The sequence below is a fragment of the Rosa rugosa genome, chromosome 7 (genome assembly GCF_958449725.1).
Source record: "Rosa rugosa chromosome 7, drRosRugo1.1, whole genome shotgun sequence".
NCBI classification, from domain to species: Eukaryota; Viridiplantae; Streptophyta; class Magnoliopsida; order Rosales; family Rosaceae; genus Rosa; species Rosa rugosa.
In genome coordinates, this window is record NC_084826.1 from 13,955,526 (window position 1) to 13,980,627 (window position 25,102).

Here is a 25,102-nt window from a genome sequence, read left to right on the forward strand (position 1 = left end):
GCTAAAATAACTTGACCAACAGACAGGAGATTATAAGCTAGTGATGGAACAACTAAGACAGATTCAAGGGTTAAGGTATCAGATAAAGCAATAGAACCTTCTCCGGTGACCGGAGTTGGAGTACCATCAGCAGTAGAGACAAAGTCTTGAGGGGAACGTCTAAGGTTTTGCACAAGACTTGGGTCATTGGTCATATGGTCAGATGCACCTGTATCAATTATCCATGTACTATTAAATGTAACATTACCCTTCATACCTGACTGCGCTACATTAGCGGAGGCATTGTCTAGGTAAACTTCCTCTGTAGTAGCAACAGCGGCCTTGCCCAGATTCTTTCGCGGTTTCTTGGTGAAGTCCCACCAATCAGGGTAACCAATCACTTCATAGCACCGCTCCTTGCTATGACCTAATTCCCCACAAATAATGCACCTTTTGTTTGCATATGGATTTGGTTTACCCAGAAGACGGCGTTGAGAAGGTCCTGAGAAGCCTGGAGGAGGACCCTGTTTGCATTGAGCCATAACAGAAAATTCGGTAGTCACCGAATGCCCAATAGCCTGTTTCTCTGATTGCATCATTGAGGAATTCATGATTTTAGCAGGTTTGGATTTTCAAGGGTTTCAAGATGGATATGAATGTTTTGGAAAAGAAATTTTTTTTTTCTTTTCTTTTTTTTTCGAAAAAAGGTAGGGTGATGGTGGTTTGAAATTCAGGATGGTTTGATTTCAATGGTGGTGGTACGCAGCGGTTTGTGGTGTTCTTCAGGATTCAGGATTCAAAGGATGCAGCGCAAGTTCAAAGGATTGAACCTGCTCTGATACCAAGTAGAAAAGAATACTTCAATTCAGGGTTAATTCGATAATTCTATTCATCCCACAATGAGGGTATATATATAAGTACAAAGGAGTAGTCTAACTCTAATAGGAAACAATCTTTCCATAATTACAGGATATCCTAATTAAATAAAATCCTAATTACATACAGATTTACAGTGATTCTACACAAACAACGTATTTTGATACCATATTAGACAAACTTAACTCCAAACATTTGATTTAGAGGAGAATTGCCTACCAACATTGTACATCAAATTTTTTATTGTCAAACTCATTTCATCTTAAAGTCGGAGAACGTATTGCCCTTGTTATTATAGACTGAATCCATACAGTGACGGAAATCGTCTACAATTGGATTGATAGTCGATATTGTATACTATTAGCTAGTGTGCTAAATCTATACAAAATTAAGTATTCGTAGTCTAACTCTATGAATTGGTCTACCATTGAGATGATGAAGATTTTTCCTACGTTATTATTCAATACCAAGTAGTATTTCCGACCTAGAATTTCATATTCTTGACGGTATTTGGTTGGCTGTTGATTGTCGGGAACCAACCACCTTGCTAATGCTATCATGATCCCACGTAATTATTTCTTAGCTAGCCCAAACCAAGGTTTTAAATTTCGGTTTCGGTATTTCAAATTTAAGGAAATTTCGGTGGACATTTCGGTTAAAAATAAAGAAATCACATTAATTGCATTTATAAAATGATATTTTTGAATGAAACTTTTACATAGACTAAACTAACCTATAATAAACCTATTTACAATGTAGTCTCTCTAAAGCTGGTAATTATGCTACGTTGTACTCGGGGTACATATCGAGTTATCTTTTCGCTATGTCACTGCTATGTTAAAACAAATGGAGTCGCTATTTGTGCGCTCTTTGCTAGTTGGTGCTTGTTAGAATACAAGTCTTCTGTAAAGATTTCTGATATTATTTAGGAAAATATTCTAGATGCTTATTGTAATCAGGGGTTTAGGCTCAATGTCCCCCCTTTGTATTCGACAGTTTCATTAATCAAGGCTTGAGGGCAGCCGCACCAGCCCTTTATTCAAATAAAATAGAATTGTGATATTTAATATGGACGAGTAATTAACTAGTACTGTAGTAGGTTGCTAAACTAGTGTTTTTATCTATATGTACTTATAATTGTGTTGTATAATGATAATGTGAATGTGATTTACTTTTCTTTTTGGATTGCTAGAACACAGTGGGAGGCTTGGCCATCACACCTTTTTTCACTAATAATTAGAAAAATACAACCGGAGCGGGAGGGGGGGGGGACGTAATACCAAAACCCCGTGAATGAAAATGAATAAGTATAATAAAAACAATATAAAGTATTAATAATAAGAGCTACTACGATGTGGTTCGATCCATATGGTTGAACTGCTTCCATTTAGTATCATACAATACTGCTCCCAAGTATATGAATTTTGAAAATAATTTTGGCAGCCGATAAAAGCAAAAAGGTTTTTTTGTTATATTCAACTTGATTGGTAAAAAAATTAAAATTTCATATTTTTTCTATGAAAATATGAGTAAAAAAACTTTGTTGTCGGTGACATACAAATTTCACAAAAATTTTGGAGAAATTTCGATGTGAATTTTTAAATTTATTTTGTGTGTGTAGATACTTCAGAAATTAATAATTTCACGGAAATGTACGAAAAATTTTGAAAATTTTCAGAAAACTCTTGACGGAAATGATATAACATATGAATTTCATTTCAGTACTTCTAAATTACGGAAATTTCTATGAAAATTTAGGTAGTACTTTTGGAGAAATTTGAAACTTTGGCCCAAACACACCGGAGACGGCATATCTATATTCAAACATAGTGTGCTTAGCTAACCCAGGAAAAACAGGACGCACAGTGAGTCCCTGAGCTAGAAGTAGACCAACATGTCCGGCATCACTACTACTGACTTTTCCTTTCTGACTTTTCGTCTCTCTCTCTCTCTCTCTCTCTCTCTCCCAAAAGGGACATGTGCCAATTAGCTGTTGAAAGCAGCAATGGCTGGCTATTTTACCGAAACCCAGGCAGAGGAAAAATCTACCAGTCTCTTTCACGTGAATTTGATAAAGGGTGAAAAACAGAAAAACCTTGGAGTCTTTATCTCCCTAACTTTAATACAATTATCATAATTATGGTTGTATTGACAAAGATGCAGGAAAATCCAGTTGTAACTTGCAAGGATATAACGTGGGATTAAGGACACCGTTGGCTTTGCTGCTCTAGAATGCGACACACAGGCCTGTTTTTGGATTATTAGAGAGATCTTTGGGAGATAAAGTTAACTGTGCTCACAGGGATAGAGTTCAAAGGATTTGATGGTGTGTAAGAAACAAATCCATCAATGATTAATCGTCACTGTGTTGATAATTTGGATTCCCTTTCTTATCTTCTACTCTAACTCTATCAGTCTAATCTAATATTTAACTTAATTTCTAAGAAATTGTTAAGAATATGTTAGACAAATTTACTTAAAATAAAACAACGAAAATTGATATAATAGTTTGAAATTTAATTTAATATTTAATTTTCTTAAAAAGTGTTAAGATAATGTGTTCGACGAGTTACTTGAAATAAAATAAGAATAAGATAGCGACATTTGATAAAATAATTTGAAATTTCTACAGCGAGCTCAATTGTCTTTATAAATTATTTATAAAGAAAAAGTTATGAATTTGTTACCGTTCATAACCAACAAAATTCACATGTGAGGGCCAAAAAAATCTGGAGAAGAGATCCACTCATTGGCCAAACAACAAAAGAGCCTTATCTCTAAGTAGAGAATCTAATCATGTATGAGATTTCGTAAAAAAGTTTTGCACACGATCGAGCACTCTCATGTCTTGTGCAACTGAGCATGTGACATGGCCTAATTATAGTCTTTTTTTTTTTTTTTTTTTTTTTGAAGAGGCCTAATTATAGTCATAGTGCTAAGCTTATGTAGGAAAGGAGCAGTAAAATTCCATTACCTATGCTCTATTGCTCCAACCATGGAAATGCACTAGACTAAGGTAATGTGCAATGTCGGTGCAACTCAGTGGGAATATTCCTAACAATCATCTATTGGAATCTCCAATGAGCAATCACCTTCCCAGATTCGCACCCATATTGGAACCTCCATTTAAATTATTGTACTATCTCTATTCTCTACCAAGATTGATGACATGGTACCTATGACCTCACTCCTTTCCTTGGGAGGAGTCACCATCTCTAAATTTCTATGCAAACCTCACTTTCAGTTTTTGATGATTTTATTTCCCTTTGTTCTTTTCTTTTTTCATGAAATCAAGTAAATAACTCTGAGGTCTCTAGTCATGTTTTTAATACATAAAATACCGTAAATCTTGAAGTGGAAAAAATGTAGATGTAATATTTTTTCTTCTCATCAAATACATAATACCTTCTTAATACACAAATTTTACGTATAAATTACTATTTATCAGTTTATCGTACTTGTAAAGACAATTACAAATTGGTCAAGGGTTCAAATTCAGAAAATATTTTATCAATATAATCAGGAGTAAGAGTTTCATTTTTCTACTATTTTGGATTATAAACGAGAAGTTGTAAGGTTTTTTTTTTTTTTTTCAACAAAGCAAAAAAAATTACAAAACAAACCCTCTAACACAACCAAGACCTAACTCATCAAATAGTAACGCATGACTAGCAGCTAGGGGTAAAGATTTATTCCAACTCTGAGCAGGACCGTGATGACCAACAGAGGCAATACCATCGGCTAAGAAATTCGCTTCCCTCTTCACATGCTTAAAAGAAACTGAGTTGAGAACAGTGGTCAACTTGAGTATATCTTGAACCAGTGGCTTGATTCTCTAGGGGGTTTGAATGCAACCATTTATACTGTCAATCAAAAGCTTAGAATCACCTTCACCTTCAAAAGCATAGATATCTATGCAACCAAGCAGCATGCAAGCCTGCTCTAAGAACCATAGCCTCAGTAGTAAGGACATCAGATGAGCCAAGGTGGTTCACAGCCGCTAAAATAGGTTCACCTTGTGCATTCCTAAAAACAAAGCCTCCTGCACTACTGTAATTCTGTAAAACTGAACCATCAAAATTTAATTTCAAGGAACCAGAATGAGGTGGCTGCCATTTAATTAAAGTCTGAGAAAAAAATCTTCTTGGAGGATTAGGATTAGAGCAATCATAAAGAAACAGATAACGGGCTGTAGCATGGACTATTTGAATTGAAATATGTATTTTATCTCTAAAGATAAGGTCATTACGAGCTTTCTAAAGTGAATAAGTAGTGCAAAGTGCTATAGTAAAGTATTAACAATAAGTTGTAAGGTTTTAATTTTGTCATTTAAACACTAAGTAATAAACTAAGTATGATTAATTTTTTTATATAGTAAAGCTGGTCATAGGCAACATCGTGAAATAACGTTTTAAGTTCGAATCTCTTTACGAAAGCGAGAAAAAAACAAAAAAGCAAAGGAGGATTAGGAAAAATGAGTGATCAATCAGGAAAATGAGGTGATTAGGTGCAACTAATCTGTGAGTGCGGGAAACCATAGTGGAAAATAGACAAGGGAAGCTTTCTTGAAACCTCCGCCAAGCGAAGCACGTGAGTGGACCGTCCACAGAAATAGAAGTGTCGTGACGACGGGCTGACGCTCCGCATGTGCGTGCATGTGACGCGAGTCACGAGGGTCTCGCACGCCAATATATCGCGAGATGATTCCAACTTCTCCGTTACGGAGTCAATGGAACTTCGAGGTGGCGCCGACTAAATTAATTGAACAAGGTCCAATGATATTGATCCGCGTTGATGCCACGTCACTCTGGGGTCTTAGTTGCTTGCTTTTCTGGATAAGATGCCATGCCATGGCAGCAAGATTAGAGAAAGGCATTTCAAATTTAGATTTATAGGGTCCTTTTTTAGTAGTTTTATTTATTTATTTTTGAAATGAAGTTGGTGCGGCTATCTTTAAGTTTTAATTAATGAAATTACATAATACAAAAAGGGACGTAGAGTCTGAACCCTATATTATAATAAGCATAAAGAAAACATCTTGGTTCTAGTTTTCTTTGAAGGATGGGCATGCAAAACTCCATATCAACATCCATAATAATCACCCCAACACTGTAGATATTGTGTCGTTATCGAAAACCCTTTCTAAGTGGTATAGAACCACTTGAGAGATTAAGTTTGGGTAACTCACAGCAAATCGAGAACAACAACTTGCAATTGAAGCCTGATATTATTATTTGTCTTGAAATCGGATAGCGTCACCTGAGTTTCATTACATTGATATTATATTACTTGGATTTTTTTATTATCTCACACCTCTCAAAGAGAAAGATAAGTAACTTCCATTAAACACGATAGAATGCATTTAACAATGTTGTATCTTTTCGTGAAACTCAAGAGCATCAAGAAAAGGGGGCAGAAACAAAAGTAGTCTTAGAACTTATCAAACCCCAAATAAAGGATAAATTTTGTGTTTGTAAATCACCGGTTTGAGAGACAATTTTTTGATTACATTACGGCCAATCAATTGTTATGAATATTTTTTCCATGGAATTAGTAAACTGGTAATCCTATTGTTTTAGAAACTCGTGCGAGAAGTATAAGTGTAACACATATAACGCCAGCCAACCCATCCTTGACTCCCCTTTGTAGTTTGTACCCAGAATGTCGTGTCACTTCCGCGATTCACAAGACTGAAAGGCTCGGCATCACAGAAGAAGAAGAGAGAACCAGGATAAAAACAACGACAAAGAAAGCAACCCGACAACAAGAAGAACAAGCCAGTGAATCACAAGCTCAACTCCTCAAGTCAGACAGAGAGAGAGAGAGAGAGAGAGAGAGAGAGAGAGAAGAAGAGAGGCTTCAACTCTCTTTCTGTTCATCTTCTGCTCTTTTTATGCGTCTCCTAAATTGTGCTCCTTTTTGAAACAAGATCAACAACAGGGTCAGCTTTCACAAACAAAAGCAAAGTATATAATCAAAACAGAGGAGGAAGAAGAAGAAGAAGACATGGGTATTCTACACGACGATGTGGTAATCATTACAGAGCCAGAGAAAGAAGGCGGCCCAAGTGTGATTACCATAAATTGCCCAGACAAAACCGGCTTGGGCTGTGACTTGTGTCGCATCATTCTCTTCTTTGGTCTTAGCATTGTCAGAGGAGGTGAGACCTATAATCATTCTTCTCTTGCCATTTTTGTGAATTTCAACTTCTATCAGTTTTTGTTGCTCAAATAATAGACGAGCAAAGATAAGAAATTTGAAAGTAAAGGTTCAATATTTTTTTTTTATGTCTTTTGATTCCTCTACTTGTTTCAAATATAGATTCTATGAGATTGTCCTTTTGTTTGTGATTTTCCTATGAATTTGTGAAACAAGTTATGGGTACTTGAAGTTTGACGCGTTTGTCCTTTTGTTTTGAAGATGTATCAACGGATGGGAAGTGGTGCTTCTTAGTGTTTTGGGTGGTTGGGAACTCAGGAACAAGGTGGGATTTGTTGAAGAGGAGGTTAATGGAGACTTGTCCATCTTTTTCTTCAGCTTCTGGGATTTCCTTTTACCGCTATGAATTGCAGCCTCCAAAGCCTCCAGATGTGTTCCTTCTCAAGTTCTGTTGTTATGATCGGAGAGGGATTTTACATGGTAATTTTTGGTTTTAGCGTTTAATTCTTGTTTCTGTATCTGCTTGTTTCTTTAGTTGTAAATGAATCTCTTTTTTGAATGAGCAATTCATTCTTAAAATTGTTGATAAATTTACAGTAGTTATGGGGATAATGTGAGCTAGCATATTAGAGAGCCTCATAGGAGTAAGAATTCTCATCGCGATTCACAACATAGATGGAATTTGTGTGCTAAGAGTTTTTGCTAAAACCACTAATTGATGGTTTACATACTTGTACTTATTGTGCAGATGTGACAGAGGTTCTATGTGAACTCGAGCTCACCATAAAGAAAGTCAAGGTATCCACCACCCCGGATGGGAAAGTGATGGACCTGTTTTTCGTCACAGACACTAGGTACTACTAATTTCTCTATTTATTCTCTTAAACGTCATATTAGGTGATTTTCTGGCATTCTTTTGGCTGTTTGTAATGTCTATGAAGTCCTGATGTCAGAAGAAATGGCAATTTGACTGGTTTCAATTGAGTGAAACTTCAGATGGAATTATAGGGTTGTAATCGTATGACTACAAGTTTGGTATGCATGTCTTGTACACAAATGTGAACTGTTGGCTGGCTTAACCATTCCAATGGTTATAGCATATGCTGATATCTCTATCTCATGTGGATTGGTGTCCTTCACCATTTCATTGCATATTTGAAGATTTTGATGCATATTTTCCGCTTGCTCTTCAAGTCTTCCTCTTTTATATTTTTTGTTCAAAACTTGATTTGTGATGAGAAAATGTGATGGAAGGATATATTCTTCCAATTTTTTTTTTCTTTTTTTGAGTAGCGGAACATTTCTTTTCTTTTTTCTTCTTGGGACCTCTTCTTTAGAGATTAGAGGAGAGGTGAGGTTACCAATTAGGATATGCCTCACCCAAATTTTGTATTTTTCCAGGCACATATAAGATTAACACACTGACATTGTGTTTTTATTAGGGAACTTCTGCATACAAATAAGAGAAAGGATGAGGTATCTGACCACTTAAAAGCTGCTACGGGCAATGCCATGATAAGTTGTGATATTGAAATGGTTGGTCCAGAGATTACTGCATGTTCACAGTCATCTTCATTTCTCCCTTCTGTTCTTATGGAGGACATGTTTCATTTGGAAATGCCTGATGAACTCCCAAGTGGACAAGTCACCTCTAGCTGTGTTTCTGTGAATATGGACAATTCGCTCAGTCCTGGCCACACACTGGTCCAAATCGTTTGCAAAGATCACAAAGGCCTCCTTTATGATATAATGAGAACTCTAAAGGATTATAATATTCAGGTAAATTAATGTGATATTCCAATAACAAAGATTTCATTTTATTCTTACAGAAGCCTTGTAGGTTTCAATATCTGATCATGTGATTCTGATTATGAACCAGATCTCTTATGGTCGCTTCTCTACAAAACAAAGAAGAAACTGTGAGATTGACTTGTTCATCGTGCAAGCTGATGGAAAGAAGATAGTTGATCCAAGCAAGCAGAATGCGTTGACATCTCGTTTGCAGATGGAACTACTTCGTCCTCTCAGAGTAGCTGTTGTTAGCAAAGGTCCTGATACAGAGCTCCTGGTTGCTAATCCGGTGGAATTATCTGGGAAAGGCCGGCCTCTTGTTTTCCATGATATAACCCTTGCTCTCAAGATGCTGGACACTGGCATATTTTCGGTAATTACCCGATACATATTTTGTAGTGTTTGGTTTTTTTCATGTAGTCCCTTTCTATGCAAATGGTAATAAGGGTTATTATAGTTTTATGAGGAATTATAGCTCTTTTTCAGGTGTTTGCTTTCAGCCATTTTGTTACAAAATGTTGTTGTCTGGACCAGTCTCCTTGTTTATCTTTCTCTATATCTGGCTAAACATGCTCTCTATTGTTTTGCAGGCTAAGATTGGAAGGCATTTAGTTAAAGATCGGGAATGGGAAGTTTATAGAATCTTGCTTGATGAAGGAGATGGCTTGCCAGTTCCAAGGAACAAGATTGAAGAAGGAGTTTGGAAGATGTTGATGGGTTGGGAGTGATAACAAATGCCATCGCCATTGCTCTTGGATTGCTGCCCGCTACTGTACAGCTTACTTCTCCGTGCTACCACATCACTGAATGCAATTGATGGGATATATATTGTTAAAAGGCTAAACCAGTTGCATAGTTCGACATCACAACTTCTGTATAGTATGAATGAGAGCAAATCAGTAGTGAAGACATGGAAAAGGAGAGTACAAGTACAGTTCCCATGGCACTTGCATATTGTTGTACAAAGGTATATAATGGTGCCATTTCTATCATGTTATTATAGTTTTAAGTAATCCTCTAGTGATGTGGTTGGTAGAAGTTAGGACCAAATGTGCAGTTCACAATTCCAGGCAGTCTTATCTATATTGTATATAGCTCTGTAGGCTAAAATGCTGAATTATAACAGAAATCTCGTTGCTATTGGCAAGTGGAGTTCCTTCAGTGTCTACTCTACTTTCTCTCTTTCTCTCTTCTTTAAATTGATGACATCTAATATGTAATTGTTTAAGTTTAGCCTCTTACTAAACTATTGCTTCTGTTGAGAGTTAAAACTTATTATATTTATTTTAAGGATAGGACTTGAACGTGGACATTGTTCTTAAAGTATTAACATGTGCAGAAATGGAATATTGTTAAGAACTCTTACCAGCTCCCAATTCTAGTGCTTTTTAAAGATTTAGTCCAGCAAAAGCAACAAATATTAATTACAGATTCTTTTGATGCACCCCCAAGTAAGTTGGATCCAGTTTCTGCGGCAAAGACCACTGTCCTTTATTTTTTATTCAAAACTTTGGGTTCACTGTGTTTTGTTGGTTGTCCTCATCCTACTAATGCAGAGCTGACAAAGCCTTAGTCGTGCTATTTATATAAAAAAGTTCACAATGTACAAGTAGTTTCTTTTGTTATGTATTATTGTATTCCAATATAGTAACAATTATTTGCTGCATATTTTGAAGCCAAATAATCTAGATTGAAAGTGACTTTCAAACCCTACAATGCTGTTTAGGTATCTGTCATGAACTTTGTGATTGTCTTTCTGAGGTGGTTTCACCACCAACTTTTGGGAGGGTAAAAAATGTGGGAACAGAAGGACCTGTACTACACCGTTGATGTCTTTATCTATCCCCTCTCTGGACTGATTCGAACTCATTTCTTCCTTTATTTCAGCACCATAGCTCACTACAATTATTGTCTTCTTTTTGCCATTATTTTCGTGGTCGTTTCTTTCAGCTATTGAGAATTGAGGAAAACCTTCCACGATCCGCTCTTTCATTCGGCAGCAATACTTCAAAATGAAGGCCGTCTATGTATAAGTTCACACAAAAGGTGAAGTCTAGTCTAGTTTATTTTTTATTTTTTTATGACAAAGTCTAGTCTAGTTTACTAGTCTTGTTTCCCATAGGCTTTATGAAAGGTGGATTCTTTGCTAGTAAAAGACCAATAGGTATTTTAGGTCAAAAAGTTCTCCCACTTCCACAAGTGCACATAAGGTTTGAGCTCTAATAGAGTTCAGTCCAACTTGAGCACACTCAAGCGAAACTCAGATAAATGCTAAAGCATATTAAAGAATAGAACCAATGAAGAATCTATCAGAAATTTACAAAAAAAAAAAAATCAATTGGAAAAGAACCATGAAGGGTACAAAGGAAGTATGTGAATTTCTCAAGTATAGCAGTTGCTTCTGTCTGGTTTTACCGTTTTTATCTTCTTGCAACTTATGCTTCTATAGCTTCCAGTACATTCTGTATATTCCAGAATGTGATTTCAGTAAGTTTTTGAGTTCAATCTCAGCTCGCTTCTTTTCAAGCTCATCTTGAACGAGGTAAATACGAGATCAAATTGAACTGTGGCCCTATTCTTTAAAATATATTGGATTTAGATTTGTTATGAACTTTGTGAATGCCTTTTGAATGTTTGTTAGCTTTTAGACTGTTGTAGTCCCAGTCATAACTTTATAACTTTATTAGTCTTGTTTGCCATCTTTATGGAAAGGTGAAAATTCCGTGCTGGTAAAGGTGTCTCAGTTCACAAAGTTTCCCAGCTTCCACGAGCACAGATAAGGTTTATGTGCTCCTATTTCATTCTGTCAAATTACACTTTGCTTAAAAGATGGAAGCACTAGATGGAATTTAGATAAAAGCTGGTACATATGTACTGACAGTTTGATAGTATACTACTTTCCCTAACTAATAAGCAAATAAAGCAACGTACAGAAACACAAAAAAAAAATCTATTCACCAGAAAATGGATAAATAGAAAAGAAAACCAAACTGAAAAGAACCCATGAAAATTGTACATCTTGTAGCAATTTTGGCTTCTACAACTTCCAATATATTCCGAGTTTGTGCAATATGCCAGAAACTACTCCCCAGAATGTAATTTCAGCAAATATGACATATAAGAGGGTTCCTAGCCTCTCTGAGTGCCATACATTGTTAAACACATGCTCCTGGATCCAGTACACCTGTTGAGTGGAGTTTTGTTCCACGATTCATTAGATTAAGTTTACATGAAATTTATGTCAAAGCAATTGAAATCTGATATGGTTGTACTACTTACTAGTGTTTTGTCTGGGGATTCATAGTACCATCCATTTACGAAGCCTGCAAAGATGCCTTGAGCTGCCATCACAAACACTAGCATTGCATTCATTCCTATCCATTCCAGGAATAAGAATGGCGTCCGATAGCCCCAAACATCAATCTATTTGCAAATAAAAGATACAGTCATTATTTCCACAAGAAGTGAAAATATAGAGCACTACTAGCTATAGGTTGAATAGATTAATTGTTTTATACCAGTAAGTAAAATCCAGAGAAAACTAATCCAGCTGCACCAGCTGTGAAACAGACATAGCTGAAGCTGTAGAGTTGCTTATTGATAGGAATTGCTGCAAGAAAGTAGGCAATATAATAAGGGCTTATATAAAACATAGATGGCCTGATGGTTCATTATAATTTGAGGCAGAGAGATTGCTTGATGGTCAAGGAATCTCACCATCTGTAAAATGTAGAATGATGCCTATGATAATTAAGACAAGCCCCATTGAGACCCATTGTTTGAGCCTCTCTGCGTGACCCTGCATCAGAATTGAGAATCCAACTTCGTCATCCATATTAAAGTTTCCAAATTGATTGTAACTAAGAAGTACTACTAATATGAAAGCTTTGAGAGAAACGAGTGGTAACCTTGAAGTGGGTCAAAATGTGTCCGTAATGGATGCCGATCGTGCCACTAAGAATAGCTGAAATGGAACTAAGAAAGAAGCAACAAATAAATTTCCGTGTCTGGCTCTTGTCATCATAACTTTGAACTTTTAATTCACTGGTGTTACTCGATAAGCATACCTCAAAAGGCCTTCTGGTTCAAAAGGAGCTCTGCACCAACTTGGAGCGCCCTTTCTAAAAGGACCAGCGCTGGGAGCACTAAGTGTGCATGCCTACAAGTTGTCACAATAAATCATATTTATCAACAGAAAGCTCTCTTTTTTATCTCCCAATTTCAGTCTTTCTGCTAGCATTATGCTCATGTCTATATCTCAACTACAACCTAAACTCACAGCACTTTACCCCTAAATTAAAAAGGAAAGAGATCATTGGATCCTTCTTTGGTAAAAAAAATGCAGAATGATTTTATTTGAAGTCCTGCAGCATCAAATATTAGAGCTAACCTTCAAACGGCTCCAAACAGGTTGATTGTAGAGATGATTTATGCCCCAGACCTGTCGATCCACGTATCCAACTGCATTGCAAGCAGGTCCTAGATGTCCTCTCATCCCACACTCAACCTGAAAAATAAAGCATTGTCAGATATCATAACAGTCATAGTGAAAGTTTCACATATGTAGTCATTTATTGAACAGAATTAGCATACCAAGTATTTCTTTGTTGAGCCATCGTCGTGGAGTACCACAAAACTCCAATCCGGAACATAAAGCGAAAATGTTGTAATCATGTAGACCAGGAAGGCAACAAATCCTCCAATCCTGGATTGTAAGAAGCAAATTAATAGTGAAACCTGAAACCCTTGGACAGGAACTCAAAAGGGTATATAAAACGAATTGGTTAATGTGTTTTAACGCTTACCACTGCCATCTATATGCTGTGAAAATAGAGACCGGTCCAGATTCAAGAACGGTTGGTCTGAGTTTGGTGGTAAATGTCTCTATTAGAGCAACAACACAGTAAACCAATGCTATTCTCTGTTTATCATAAACAAAGCACACAATGCACACACAAAAAACGAAAGAAGAATATTAGAATGGGAAAAGGTAATATAAAAGAGTAGGGGTTAGAGGAAATTAAACACACCTGGAGGATGCCAAACCATCTAATTTTTTTCATGTCAACTCCATAAGCTAAATCATAGGGTGCATGAGAGTATCCACCTAAAAATTGATGCAAACTACTTGTTTGTTAAACAAATAAAGTAGACTTCTTCTCTAGTAAATACCCTTTTCCTTGACAGAGAAGGACAAAATCTAAATTTTCCAGTTACCTTGCAAAATGATTCCCCAAAAGAGAAGCTTTATTGTTCTCAGAATAATCTTCTTGATGGCATCACTGGTCTTGGGAATTCTCTGCAAAGAAATTGACAATTGACATGTATATTAACTTGCATACAAACCAATAATTTGGGGAAATTAATTTGGTTCACTTAACCATCGCCACGTATGACAACTTTCCGAAATGAATGTATGCCAACAAAACATGTGTCAAACCATGCATGTAACAAGTTAGCCTCATCCGTCGAGTATAAAAGAAAATTACAAATTTTAATACACAGCTTGAATTAAAAGTCAAGCAAAGTCAAGACAAGCTAGTATGAGAAGAATCCATTACTTTGAAAACTTGCCATTTCTACCTATAGCGATTTTTATGTCCTAAAACACTGAAAGAGGAAGTGTATATACCTTAAGAGCAAGGGCAATGGCGACACCAACTATGAAGAGGAAGAAGGGCATGACAAAGTCAGCCAAGGTGCATCCATTCCATGGCGAGTGGTCAATACGCGAGTATGCTCCCCCGGCGTCATCCACCAATATCATGACCTTCACATACACACCATCAGCATAATTACGCTATATCATGCAGTCTAACATGTTCGTATTATTGGACTGTGAATTAGAACTGTTCATATATAACTAGATACATAGTGTCTTGTCTCTTAAGTAGTAATAAACATACCACAATGGTAAGGCCTCTGAATGCATCCAAAGTAGCAACCCTCTTGCTCTTCTGCTTAACCTGCAGTGGTTGTTCCTCCTCACCCTTGACTTGCTCCACCTCCCGAGGCTCCGACACAGCTATCTTCTCCTCCAAACGGTCAATTATATCTCCACTTCCACCACTTTCATATGCTACTTTCTCAGTACTGATCAAAATATCCTTCTTATGCTCTTCTTCATTGACTTCAGGCACTGGTTTATTCCCGAACCCTTCTTCCAACCTCTTAGCATCATCCTCCACCATAGTGTTTAAGCCCCTTTTCTCTACTCTCAGCACTGAATGAAATTGGATAAGTTAGCAAATTCAGTTATAGTAACAGTAGTTGTGAGAGGAAGCAGGAAGAGCAAGATTCAGCAAGACAATGGCTATAGAACAAGAAGAGGCCGGCCTTTGTTGTCTTTGACTGGAGGCAATGGGCCATATTTATAGTTAAAAAGAGAGAAATTAATAATGTAGGTGATGATGATCATTATATATTTACGAACGAGTCGGACAAATCAAGGAACTTGACAAGAAAGACAGAAATATGGTCCGGATCGGATTCCATAGTACGTGGGTACGTTACCTATAGCAGCTTCGATCTGTAACTATACCCTCGGACAAAATGGATGGTTAATTAGCAGGCTCATTTCATATTTCATTATATTAGGATAAACTAGTGCACAATGCGTTGTGAAACCTGTATTTTGGTTGTTCGTGGAGTCCAATCCTTAACTGTATTCTATACATTCATAAATGCATTCAACCTATCAACTTCATTGAGGTCAAATCATACTACAGAGATGAGTTAACATGTATATGTTGGAGAGGAAAAATCCTACATTGGAAAAGTGACAAATAAAAATATAACTTATAAGTGGGTGGATCTCATTCAATTGTACCGAGGCATTTTGTAATTAAAACCCAACACCTAACGGGTGGTTAAGTTGGGACAGTATCGGTACAATGGTGGACCACGAGCCACGCTTGTCGCTGTTTAACATGGTATCAGAGCGGATCTCTCTCTAATTGCGTCTCCAATTGTCATGGGCCCGAATTTGGATTGTGATATTGGCCAAGTCTCCAATATGAGACTTGCGTCCCAATTTCTAATGTGGGAATTGGATTGTTAATTAATTTCACGTGCAGACCTAAAGTTAGGTTGCACGTGAGGGGGCGTGTTGGAGAGGAAAGATCCCACATTGGAAAAGTGACAAATAAAAATATAACTTATAAGTGGGTGGATCTCACCTAATTGTACCGAGGTCTTTTGTAATTAAAACCCAACACCTAACGGGTGGTTAAGTTGGGACAGTATCGGTACAATGGTGGGCCACGGACCACGCTTGTCGCTGTTTACCAGTATAGGTCTGAAATATGGATACCGTATATAGATGAACTCTTGAAATACAGGATGCCTGTACACATTGTACAGTTCCAGAATCTATAAATTCTGCAAATTTCAGCCAATTTGATGATCGTTAAGGCATCCAAAACTGGAATTTAACATTATAAACACGAACGGTTCCGGTTAGACAGATTCGGTCAAGAATCTATAAATTCTGCAAATTTCAGCCAATTTGATGATCGTTAAGGCATCCAAAACTGGAATTTAACATTATAAACACGAACGGTTCCGGTTAGACAGATTCGGTCAATTCGTGTAAATTGCAGTTTTGGATGCCTTAACGATTATCAATTTGGCTGAAATTTTGCAGAAGTGATCTATATATATATTAGGACCTAAAAACTGAACGGTTAAGATGTGAATGTGTAATAAAAAAGTGGAAAAAAAACTGGAAATCCGTTCCTAAGCAGCAAAGTTATTTATATATATACGAATATGTTCTGAAGAGGACGTCCGCAACCCAGAAAAAGTGCGGACGTCCCTCCTTTCTCCGCGATCAAGCTCCGACGGCGGCGCGCCTCTTGCCGGACGGTGGCTACATGCATCCCAGACCAGTTTGCAGTGAAGACGAAGGCCAAAGAGATCGAGGTTGGAGGTCTGGGCAGCGTGGTCGACTGCAAAGTGGTAGTCCGATCAAGGTCGACTGGAAAGTGGTTACCAGCGAGTCCACCCGACTGGAAAGTGGTCCGGGATGTTCAGAGAGTTCGTCCGGCAACCGCAGCGCAGCCATCGCCGCCTTCTCGACGCCGGAGGAGGGACGTCCGCACTTTTTCTGGGTTGTGGACGTCCTCTTCAGAACGGTCCTCTATATATATATATATATATATATATATATAGATATATATATATAACAATGGGGGAAACAATGGCATTAGTCTTGATAAAAGAAAGAAAAAGAAAAACAGATGTTTATTTTGGTTTGTGGCCGGCACCGGCGGACCCTTGAACTAAATATTCCAGAATTCCAGCTCACGCTTCTGTTTATTATTCGAATCCAACTTTGTTGAATCTCCAAGGTGACCCTGAAACCTAGCTCTTAAGTTCTATAAATATATACCAAATCAAATTAAAAGTCAGTAAGCAAGCTAGGTCCATGGAAAGCCGGCTAATACGTAGTACTTCATATATACGAATGTATAAGAAGTGATCCTCATAACACACACATGCACACACACACGCATCATCACCATCATCCCGAACCAGTCCTGCATGCGCTAATGTGTCCAATAAAACTCTCTCTTATCAGATATATTGGATGGAATTTAGACTGATCCAATTTACATGTACTGCATTGACATGCAAATTATGTTATGGATCTAAATACATCTTGTGTAAACATTATTTCTTAGAATTAATTTCATATTTTCTACATGAGATTTACACCTAAAATTATTTGTTTGTGCTCTTCAAATTTCATTATGCTTAGTTACACTCTTCACCAGTAGCGGCTGAGCTCGAAAGGGTGTTCATAGCAAATTTCTGTTTGGAAATGATGTGTTTGTCGGGTAAGAGAAAGTCAAAAACTAGTTTAAGTGGCTCATCATGTCGACAGTTCACGAAGCAATTGATAGATCATATATGAGTTAACTATGATTGATCAGATTGGAGAGAATAAGGTTATTTGTGATCAAATTACCAATTTAGGGGTACAAACAATTTTAAATGTTAAATTTAAGGAGGTGAAATAAATTTAGCTCTTATTTATTTGCTTATACAAAGTCACAATCATAATTGAATGAAGCAAATTTGCATCAATAAATTTCCATTATGTGGAATACTCTTGCCAAATTAATATTAATGAACTGTTATTGTTAATGTATTTACGTATATTGTCGTTTATCCTTCATTAAGTTCAATAATTGCCATCAATTATCGTCAAATCTTGATGCCATAAACCCATCATCTAATGCGTGGTCCAAGGTAATTGAATTGTCAAATTATTCCAGTACAATTCAAATCTCCTCTGAAATGGATTGCGACGTATTTTTGCTTGTCCATTTCAATTAAATGGATCTGCTAACAAGCAAAAAGAAGAAAGAAAACGTTCTCATTGAGTTACTTGAGGTGCCCATTCTTTAAAAAAGAAGAAGAACGGGGTGTTTTAACTTGATTCGGATGAAAATAGCTGACTGAGTGGTGGAATGATGGAAAATGAGTGAGCATGAATCACTCATAATAATGATGGGTCGGTTCCTCCCAGAACTGATTCTCTGAAAGCATCTCTTGCAGCTCAATGGAACCTTATAAATCCATAGCACTTGGTCCCTTTGGATAAAAGGTTTCTTAGACATTCATTCAATGGTGAAGATGACATGGGAAGAATTTGGAGAAGTGGTATACTGTGGTACATGTTCTCTTGCGAATGGAATTTTTTGATTATTTGAATGGATCGGAAACCAGATTTCAAACTAGGTGCTAATCTTCTTCAAAGACATACGTAAGTGTGGATTCGAATTTCTGGATCAAGCAGGATTACGGCATCCTCGCCATATATTATGGAGATTGCCCATGGAGTAGGGACACCATTGCACATCGATAAAGCGACGAAAGAACATCAATTTGGTTATTATGCCCGCATCTTAGTTGATAACGACTTAACTGCCAACTTTATGGTGGAAAAATATAGTCATGTTTTCTCTGTAGGCATTGCTTATGAGAACTTGTCACGTGAGTTTAAGGAACAAGAGAAGCCAAGAGGTCGCTCTCGTGATGACCATGATGAGGATAGTAGAGGTAAAAAAAGTTCGTCCAGAATATAGGATCAAGGCTACTCCGAAAATTTTCTCACATGTTGAACAATCAGAAATTGGGATTGCTTCTCCAGAGATTATCCACATTGAAGATACCATTGAGAATGGGGTATCCAAGGAGCTATTAGATCCATTCGTTGCTCAAAACACTAATAATAGGCTTGCTGTCTTAGTTGATGCATCTATTGATGAGATTGAGCCTATTGGTTCAAGTGGGACTATGTTGGCTGGTCCAAGTGAACGACATGTAGATGGCATGGTTCCAACAAGATCTACAGGTAATGTCAATGTTTCCACTAGTAACAGTTTTGAGATCTTTGCTCAAGTGCAATAAGATGAGCTCATTGCTGCAAATGAACAAGAGATAGTTGGACTTCCTTTAAACACTTTGGTTGACATTGAGGATTTTGTTTTAGTAGAACATAAGTTCAAACGCTTTGTTGGGATGATTTGGAAAATGAAGAACCTTTTGGTCATACACTTCATGCTCAATCTGAGATTAATTACGAAACTTAGTTTGATGAGGATGAACCAGCTTTAGATGAGAATCTTTTTTGCGCTCTCCCAAAATCTCAACACAAAAAATTCAAGGTAACTTGATCGACTGAATTCCTAAATTGTAGAAGTTATTGATTCACTAATATTGTAAAAAAAAAAAAAAAATGAAGAAACATGTTCGAAATGATTCCAACTCATTTTTCATGTTTGCTCTGTTTGGTTTTTGACATTCATATTACCACCCGTGGCTCAATTAGGTTTGGAGGATAGGATACCTGCAATACGGTACATTTCACGTGTTGAGAATATATTACGAATTTACGACCCCTTTTGTATGTCATTTTTTTGAACACAAAATCGTCTTTGTTGAATGATGCAGCTAATGATGTCATAAATTTGTAGCTTTCTTTTCTTCTTCTTGTTTTCTTTTGTTACGTTTATGACTATATTCATATTTCAATCTGTGAGGGTGATCAATCATGAATGTGTTTATGAGGCTCCCAATGGACCACCGATGATAAACACAAGTACTTCCAAGCCACAAATCGATCTAAATATGTAATTAGGTCTGTCATTGGTTAGCTTTCATTTCATGATTTCAATCTCTACCAGCTGGTTTTGAAAGGGAGCCCTCTTGGTTTTGCCTGAACTGACCATTGCTTTCAGAAAGTTCAATTAAAAGAACGAAAATTTACAGGAAATATGTAACCTCTGTCCAAAGTAAGAAAGTCATGTTAAATATCTTTGCATCAATATGACAATATATAACTTACGAAGATTGGAGAATCGCGTATCAGATAAAATATAACTTATAAGTGAATGATTAACTATTAATTACATTGAGGACAAAATACGACATCTAATAGAGTGGTTAAATTTTGAAAAATGTTATTTTATAACAATGGTAGATTAGTAATGTTGCCACATTATTAGATATCAATAAAAGTTGATATTTGGACATCCAACTTTTTTCAATTATTAATATACTTTGTCAAGTCATATGAAAAGACAAATAAGGACAAAGAGAGAAAAATGAAAAAAAAAATGAAAAAAAAATACTTTTTTTTTTTTATTAAAAAAAATACTCTTCTTAAATTACCTCCCTAAATATAACATTCAATTAAATTGATTTTTTATTTTTTATTTTTCCGGAATTTCCTTATATTGACATATAGTTTTAAAATTTACCTAAAATAATTAAGTAAAAACAATAATTTCTATACATGGCCCATCATTTAATACAAAAATAAATTCAAAACAAATTAGAGGTGTACTAAGTATGAGAGGTCAAAATAGCATTTTAAGTATTCTAAAAAGTAAATTAGAGGTGTACTAAGTATGAGAGGTCAAAATAGCAAATTTGGAAGTCCAACTAGAACCACCCATAAAAATATCATTTCTACTCAAAAAAATAAAAAGGTGTGAGGCGCATATTAATTATCTCTGCATTAATATAACAATATAATCGGGTAACAACCTTGTAATCGTGAGAACTTATAGCTCTAGTGGATACAAACTTCTTTTTTTTTTCATTTTTTTTCATGACTGAAATCTCATTTCCTACCCTACTTCCCACATACTATCACTAATGAAAAATTAAAAGATGATTATCAACTTCTTTTTAGAGTTTGTGGTGACAAAAGTAGGCCGCAATAGCTTATTAAGGTTTTACTTAAAGACTCCTCTGTGGCTGTAATCCTTCATAATAATTCTATGAAATGTTATTAGAGAGAGAGAGTGACATTTTTTTTTTTGGTCAAAGAAACACAAAATGTTTGTTTGTAGTTTGATAGCCTTAATTTGATGTCACCTGCACTTGTATCCGCTAGTCATCAATTCTGTATTTTTGTATGTTTGTAGTTTTGTGTACACATGCTTCAAAAGATATGGGGGATTGAACTCTTTAAATCTCCATTCTCCACCAGTCCACCTTATCTCCTACCGGCCAGAAAAGCTTTCCTCCATTCCTTGAGGCAAGTCAACTGGCTAGTCAACCTGAAACACCTCTTGGGCCAAATCTCTGTTATAAATATATGCACTCGGTGTTAGACATCTCTGTCCAGAACAAAACTCGAAAAAATGGTGGCGGCAGAGTTTAGTTCTGGTGCTTTTGGCTCCACGGAAATGAGAAGCTTTGGGTTGCAAGTACTCCGTGGACGATGGTTCATGGTGTTTGCTTCAATGCTAATCCTCTCCGTGGCCGGAGCAACCTACATGTTTGGTCTCTACTCCACAGACGTCAAAACCTCTTTGGGCTATGACCAAACAACACTCAATCTCCTAAGCTTCTTCAAGGACTTGGGAGGCAATGTCGGAATCATAGCTGGTCTAGTTAACGAAGTCACAGCTCCATGGGTGGTGCTCTTAATCGGTTCAGTCATGAACTTTTTCGGTTACTTCATGATCTGGCTAGCTGTCACTGGTCGAACCTCGAAACCACGCGTGTGGCAGATGTGTTTGTACATTTGCATAGGTGCAAATTCTCAGACTTTCTCAAACACAGGAGCTGTGGTGAGCTGTGTGAAGAACTTTCCTTCTAGTAGAGGAAGTGTTTTGGGGCTTTTGAAGGGACTTGTTGGTTTGAGTGGTGCTATTATCACACAGCTCTACCGTGCTTTCTATGGACGTAACTCAAAGGCTTTGATTTTACTAATTGCTTGGCTTCCGGCTGCTGTTTCGATTGTGTTTCTTCCCATCATTCGTTTGATCAAGATCGTTAGACAGCCAAATGAGCTCAGGATTTTCTACAATCTTCTTTACATTACTCTCGGACTAGCTGGATTTCTCATGGCTTTGATTATCATGCAGCACAAGCTGAATTTTTCTAGAATTTGTTACATTGGAGGTGCTTCAGTTGTGCTTATACTACTCTTTCTTCCAATCGCGGTTGTTATAATCGAAGAATTCAAGCTCTGGAAGACGAAAATCAAAGCTGTGAATGAGCCAATTCAGCTCAAAGTAGTAGCTGAAAATCCAGCTCCTGCTGAATTAGTACCTGTTGCAACTCCACAAACCCAGCAGAAGCATAAATCTTGCTTGCAAACTGTCTTCAAGCCGCCCGTTAGAGGTGAGGATTACTCGATTTTGCAAGCACTTTTTAGCATTGACATGTTGATCTTGTTCATTGCTACAATCTGTGGTGTTGGAGGTACCTTAACCGCGATTGATAATCTCGGTCAGATTGGGAACTCATTAGGCTACCCAACTGACAGCATTAGCACTTTCATATCTCTGGTAAGCATATGGAACTACCTTGGAAGAGTTACTTCTGGCTTTTCTTCAGAAGCCCTTTTGAAGAAGTACAAATTCCCAAGACCACTTATGCTCACTCTAGTGCTTCTCTTATCATGTGTTGGCCATCTCCTAATAGCGTTCGGGGTCCCCAACTCTCTCTACTTTTCTTCTGTGATTATTGGGTTCTGTTTTGGAGCTCAATGGCCATTGATTTTTGCCATCATTTCTGAACTCTTTGGCCTCAAGTACTATGCCACCTTAATCAATTTTGGTGGTGCTGCTAGCCCTATTGGGGCTTATATCCTCAATGTGAAAGTTGCCGGAAACTTGTATGATGCAGCGGCTTTGAAGCAACTAGAGACTTTGGGGAAGAATAGAGAAGCAGGACAAGACTTAACTTGTGTAGGAGTGGAATGTTACAAATTGGCTTTCATCATAATTGCTGCTGTGGCATTGTTTGGGAGCCTTGTTTCATTTATTTTGGTGATCAGAACAAGAAAATTCTACCAAAGTGATATTTACAAGAAGTTCAGAGAGGAAGCTGAGGCAGCAGAAGCAGATTTCGCTCTAGGTGTTGTTGGTGCCGATACTTCAAGCTCATCAAAAGCAGCACAAGGACCAGAGGCAGACTTGGAGTCAAAAAAATAGGTCAGGGGAAAACAAATAAACAGCTAGCTAACTGCTCTATGATTCCATGATTGTTCAGAATGCACCATACTAGTGGTGTTCTTGTAACAAAACCTTGATGATGCAGTGATGCAATTATGTACAAAGCTTTGTCTTAATGAGATAATGGTTCTGCTTGTGCTTTAATTGCCATTTAAAAGCAATAGTTTCAATCTTATTCTGATTCATTTTCCAGTTTTGTTTTTCTGGAACTCTTTTAGATCAATCCAAAACTAACCCTCAAATGATTTAGATCAATCCAAAACTAACCCTCAAATGATTTAGATCAATCCAAAACTCGCCCTCAAATGATTGCAAAGTTCATGCTATTGTTGACCAAGGCCCTCTACCAAATTTACTTTGTCATTTCCTCGTTGGATTCATGTGGGTATTATACTACATGGGGTATGAAATCTTAGTGGAGAAGAATAGATACCAAAATCCAAAGTTGGGTCCTGACCAGATTTGAATGCTGGCCTGTCTGCACCTATTAGCTTACTTCAGGAACTTGCCAGTTGGCTTGAATAAACCTCTGCACAGCTTATTCGATCTCTTATCCCATCAGCCTCCAAACCTCCTTCAACTTGTGCACATACCTCCAACTTCATATCATTTTCCAATTCTTCTTTCTTATTTAATTTCTCGGTTCATGTAGGACTAAATACGGATAAATGTCATACAAATATCTCGTATCAGAGAAGTGGGCATAATTTTGGTACCTATTGGTCATTGGTTGAATGACCTAAAGACCTCTTTTTGCGGGCAGTAGAAAAGTCCGTTAAGGCAACGTTTGGTTTGCGAAAAGTAAGAATTAGGAAATGAAACTTGTTCATGCTTTCTGTTCCTTTCTTGCGTTTGGGATGCAAAAGGAAAAGAAATCATTTCCTAAAGGAAGGGAAAATAAGGGGGAAAGTGGTTCCTTCCAAACCCCAAAGGAATCACTTTCCCCCATTTTTTCCTTGTATTTATTACTCACAACATATTTTTTTATTACATTATTTACTAACTTTTTAACAACTTTCCTGATAATTTTCCTTACGTTACCAAACATCAGAATGGAAAGTTGTTGAGAAATTTCATTTCCCTTCCCATGAGAAAGACAAAAGAATTACTTTCATTTCCGTGAACCAAACGAGGCCTAAGACTTTTTTCAATTAGAAATAACTAAAGAGGCCAAGACAACTGGCAAGAGATGCTGCGGGCCTGCAAATAACTAAAGACTGATCAACTCGTACGTTCCTGGTTCTGAAATCCAACTATGAGTTGATGGTCCAACTCCACTGCAAGGCGAGGAAATGAAAGACGTAATCCCTCAAGTTCATTTGTTTGTGGTACCAACTTTTCTGCACACAACAAGGCATGTTAGGCGCAATCATGGGTTTTGACGTTTGGCAGAAGTTGTGGTGTTCTTTGGTGGAATGGACAACAGGAGGTATCGCAATAATATTGCCTGGACACATCAATAGTTGCGGCGCTTTAAAATTTTAATTCCTGGGTTGTGGTACGATTCTTGTGCCTGCTGCTTACCAGTTTATCATGTCAATGAAATGAATATTCAACAATGTCATTTTCTGGGGCTCAAACTCAAAGTGCCTCAAGTTCTAGCTAGTACAACCCCACACCACCAAGCCACCAAACAATGCAAGACAGGTAAACATCTCACGATCGCATTGCTGTCTTATCGATGAGGCACAGCCCTAGATTGCGTATCTATGAACAATTCAATCTTGTGTTCTAGATCCATTCGATCTTTCATATATCCTTACCGGTTTGGAATTTGACTCATTTTCGGTACAGCAAATAATTTTTCTGTT

At 37.1% G+C, this 25,102-nt stretch overlaps 3 protein-coding genes across 3 annotated transcripts; 2 read left to right on the forward strand and 1 right to left on the reverse strand.

Moving 5' to 3' along the window:
• The first annotated feature begins 6,480 nt into the window (after nt 1–6,480).
• On the forward strand, nt 6,481–9,966 carry LOC133721450 (ACT domain-containing protein ACR10). The gene is made up of 6 exons (XM_062148069.1): nt 6,481–7,015; nt 7,276–7,494; nt 7,763–7,868; nt 8,457–8,793; nt 8,894–9,178; nt 9,396–9,966. Exons 1-6 carry the CDS (start codon nt 6,862–6,864, stop codon nt 9,531–9,533), a joined length of 1,239 nt encoding a protein of 412 aa, XP_062004053.1. The 5' UTR covers nt 6,481–6,861; the 3' UTR covers nt 9,534–9,966.
• A 1,665-nt stretch (nt 9,967–11,631) lies between these two features.
• On the reverse strand, nt 11,632–15,155 carry LOC133721698 (uncharacterized). Its single transcript, XM_062148381.1, has 13 exons — nt 14,712–15,155; nt 14,438–14,575; nt 14,023–14,104; nt 13,836–13,912; nt 13,611–13,726; nt 13,399–13,510; nt 13,196–13,312; nt 12,873–12,964; nt 12,714–12,780; nt 12,523–12,604; nt 12,324–12,415; nt 12,085–12,228; nt 11,632–11,989 (listed from the first exon to the last, which is right to left on the reverse strand). Exons 1-13 carry the CDS (start codon nt 14,994–14,996, stop codon nt 11,843–11,845), a joined length of 1,551 nt encoding a protein of 516 aa, XP_062004365.1. The 5' UTR covers nt 14,997–15,155; the 3' UTR covers nt 11,632–11,842.
• Nucleotides 15,156–21,327: 6,172 nt separating this feature from the next.
• On the forward strand, nt 21,328–23,448 carry LOC133720735 (protein NUCLEAR FUSION DEFECTIVE 4-like). Its single transcript, XM_062147192.1, has one exon. It carries the CDS (start codon nt 21,468–21,470, stop codon nt 23,268–23,270), a length of 1,803 nt encoding a protein of 600 aa, XP_062003176.1. The 5' UTR covers nt 21,328–21,467; the 3' UTR covers nt 23,271–23,448.
• The last annotated feature ends 1,654 nt before the right edge of the window (nt 23,449–25,102 follow it).

Bases quoted from the DNA above. Each gene is read 5' to 3' on its own strand.
- LOC133721450 (XM_062148069.1), top strand. From the start codon at position 6,862: ATGGGTATTCTACACGACGATGTGGTAATCATTACAGAGCCAGAGAAA. The intron at 7,016-7,275 runs GTGAGACCTATA...TTTGTTTTGAAG, and splicing joins TCTTAGCATTGTCAGAGGAG to ATGTATCAACGGATGGGAAG. The intron at 7,495-7,762 runs GTAATTTTTGGT...CTTATTGTGCAG, and splicing joins TCGGAGAGGGATTTTACATG to ATGTGACAGAGGTTCTATGT.
- LOC133720735 (XM_062147192.1), top strand. From the start codon at position 21,468: ATGGTGGCGGCAGAGTTTAGTTCTGGTGCTTTTGGCTCCACGGAAATG.
- LOC133721698 (XM_062148381.1), bottom strand. From the start codon at position 14,996: ATGGTGGAGGATGATGCTAAGAGGTTGGAAGAAGGGTTCGGGAATAAA. The intron at 12,781-12,872 runs GTATGCTTATCG...CTTCTTTCTTAG, and splicing joins GAACCAGAAGGCCTTTTGAG to TTCCATTTCAGCTATTCTTA. The intron at 11,990-12,084 runs GTAAGTAGTACA...TCCACTCAACAG, and splicing joins AATCCCCAGACAAAACACTA to GTGTACTGGATCCAGGAGCA.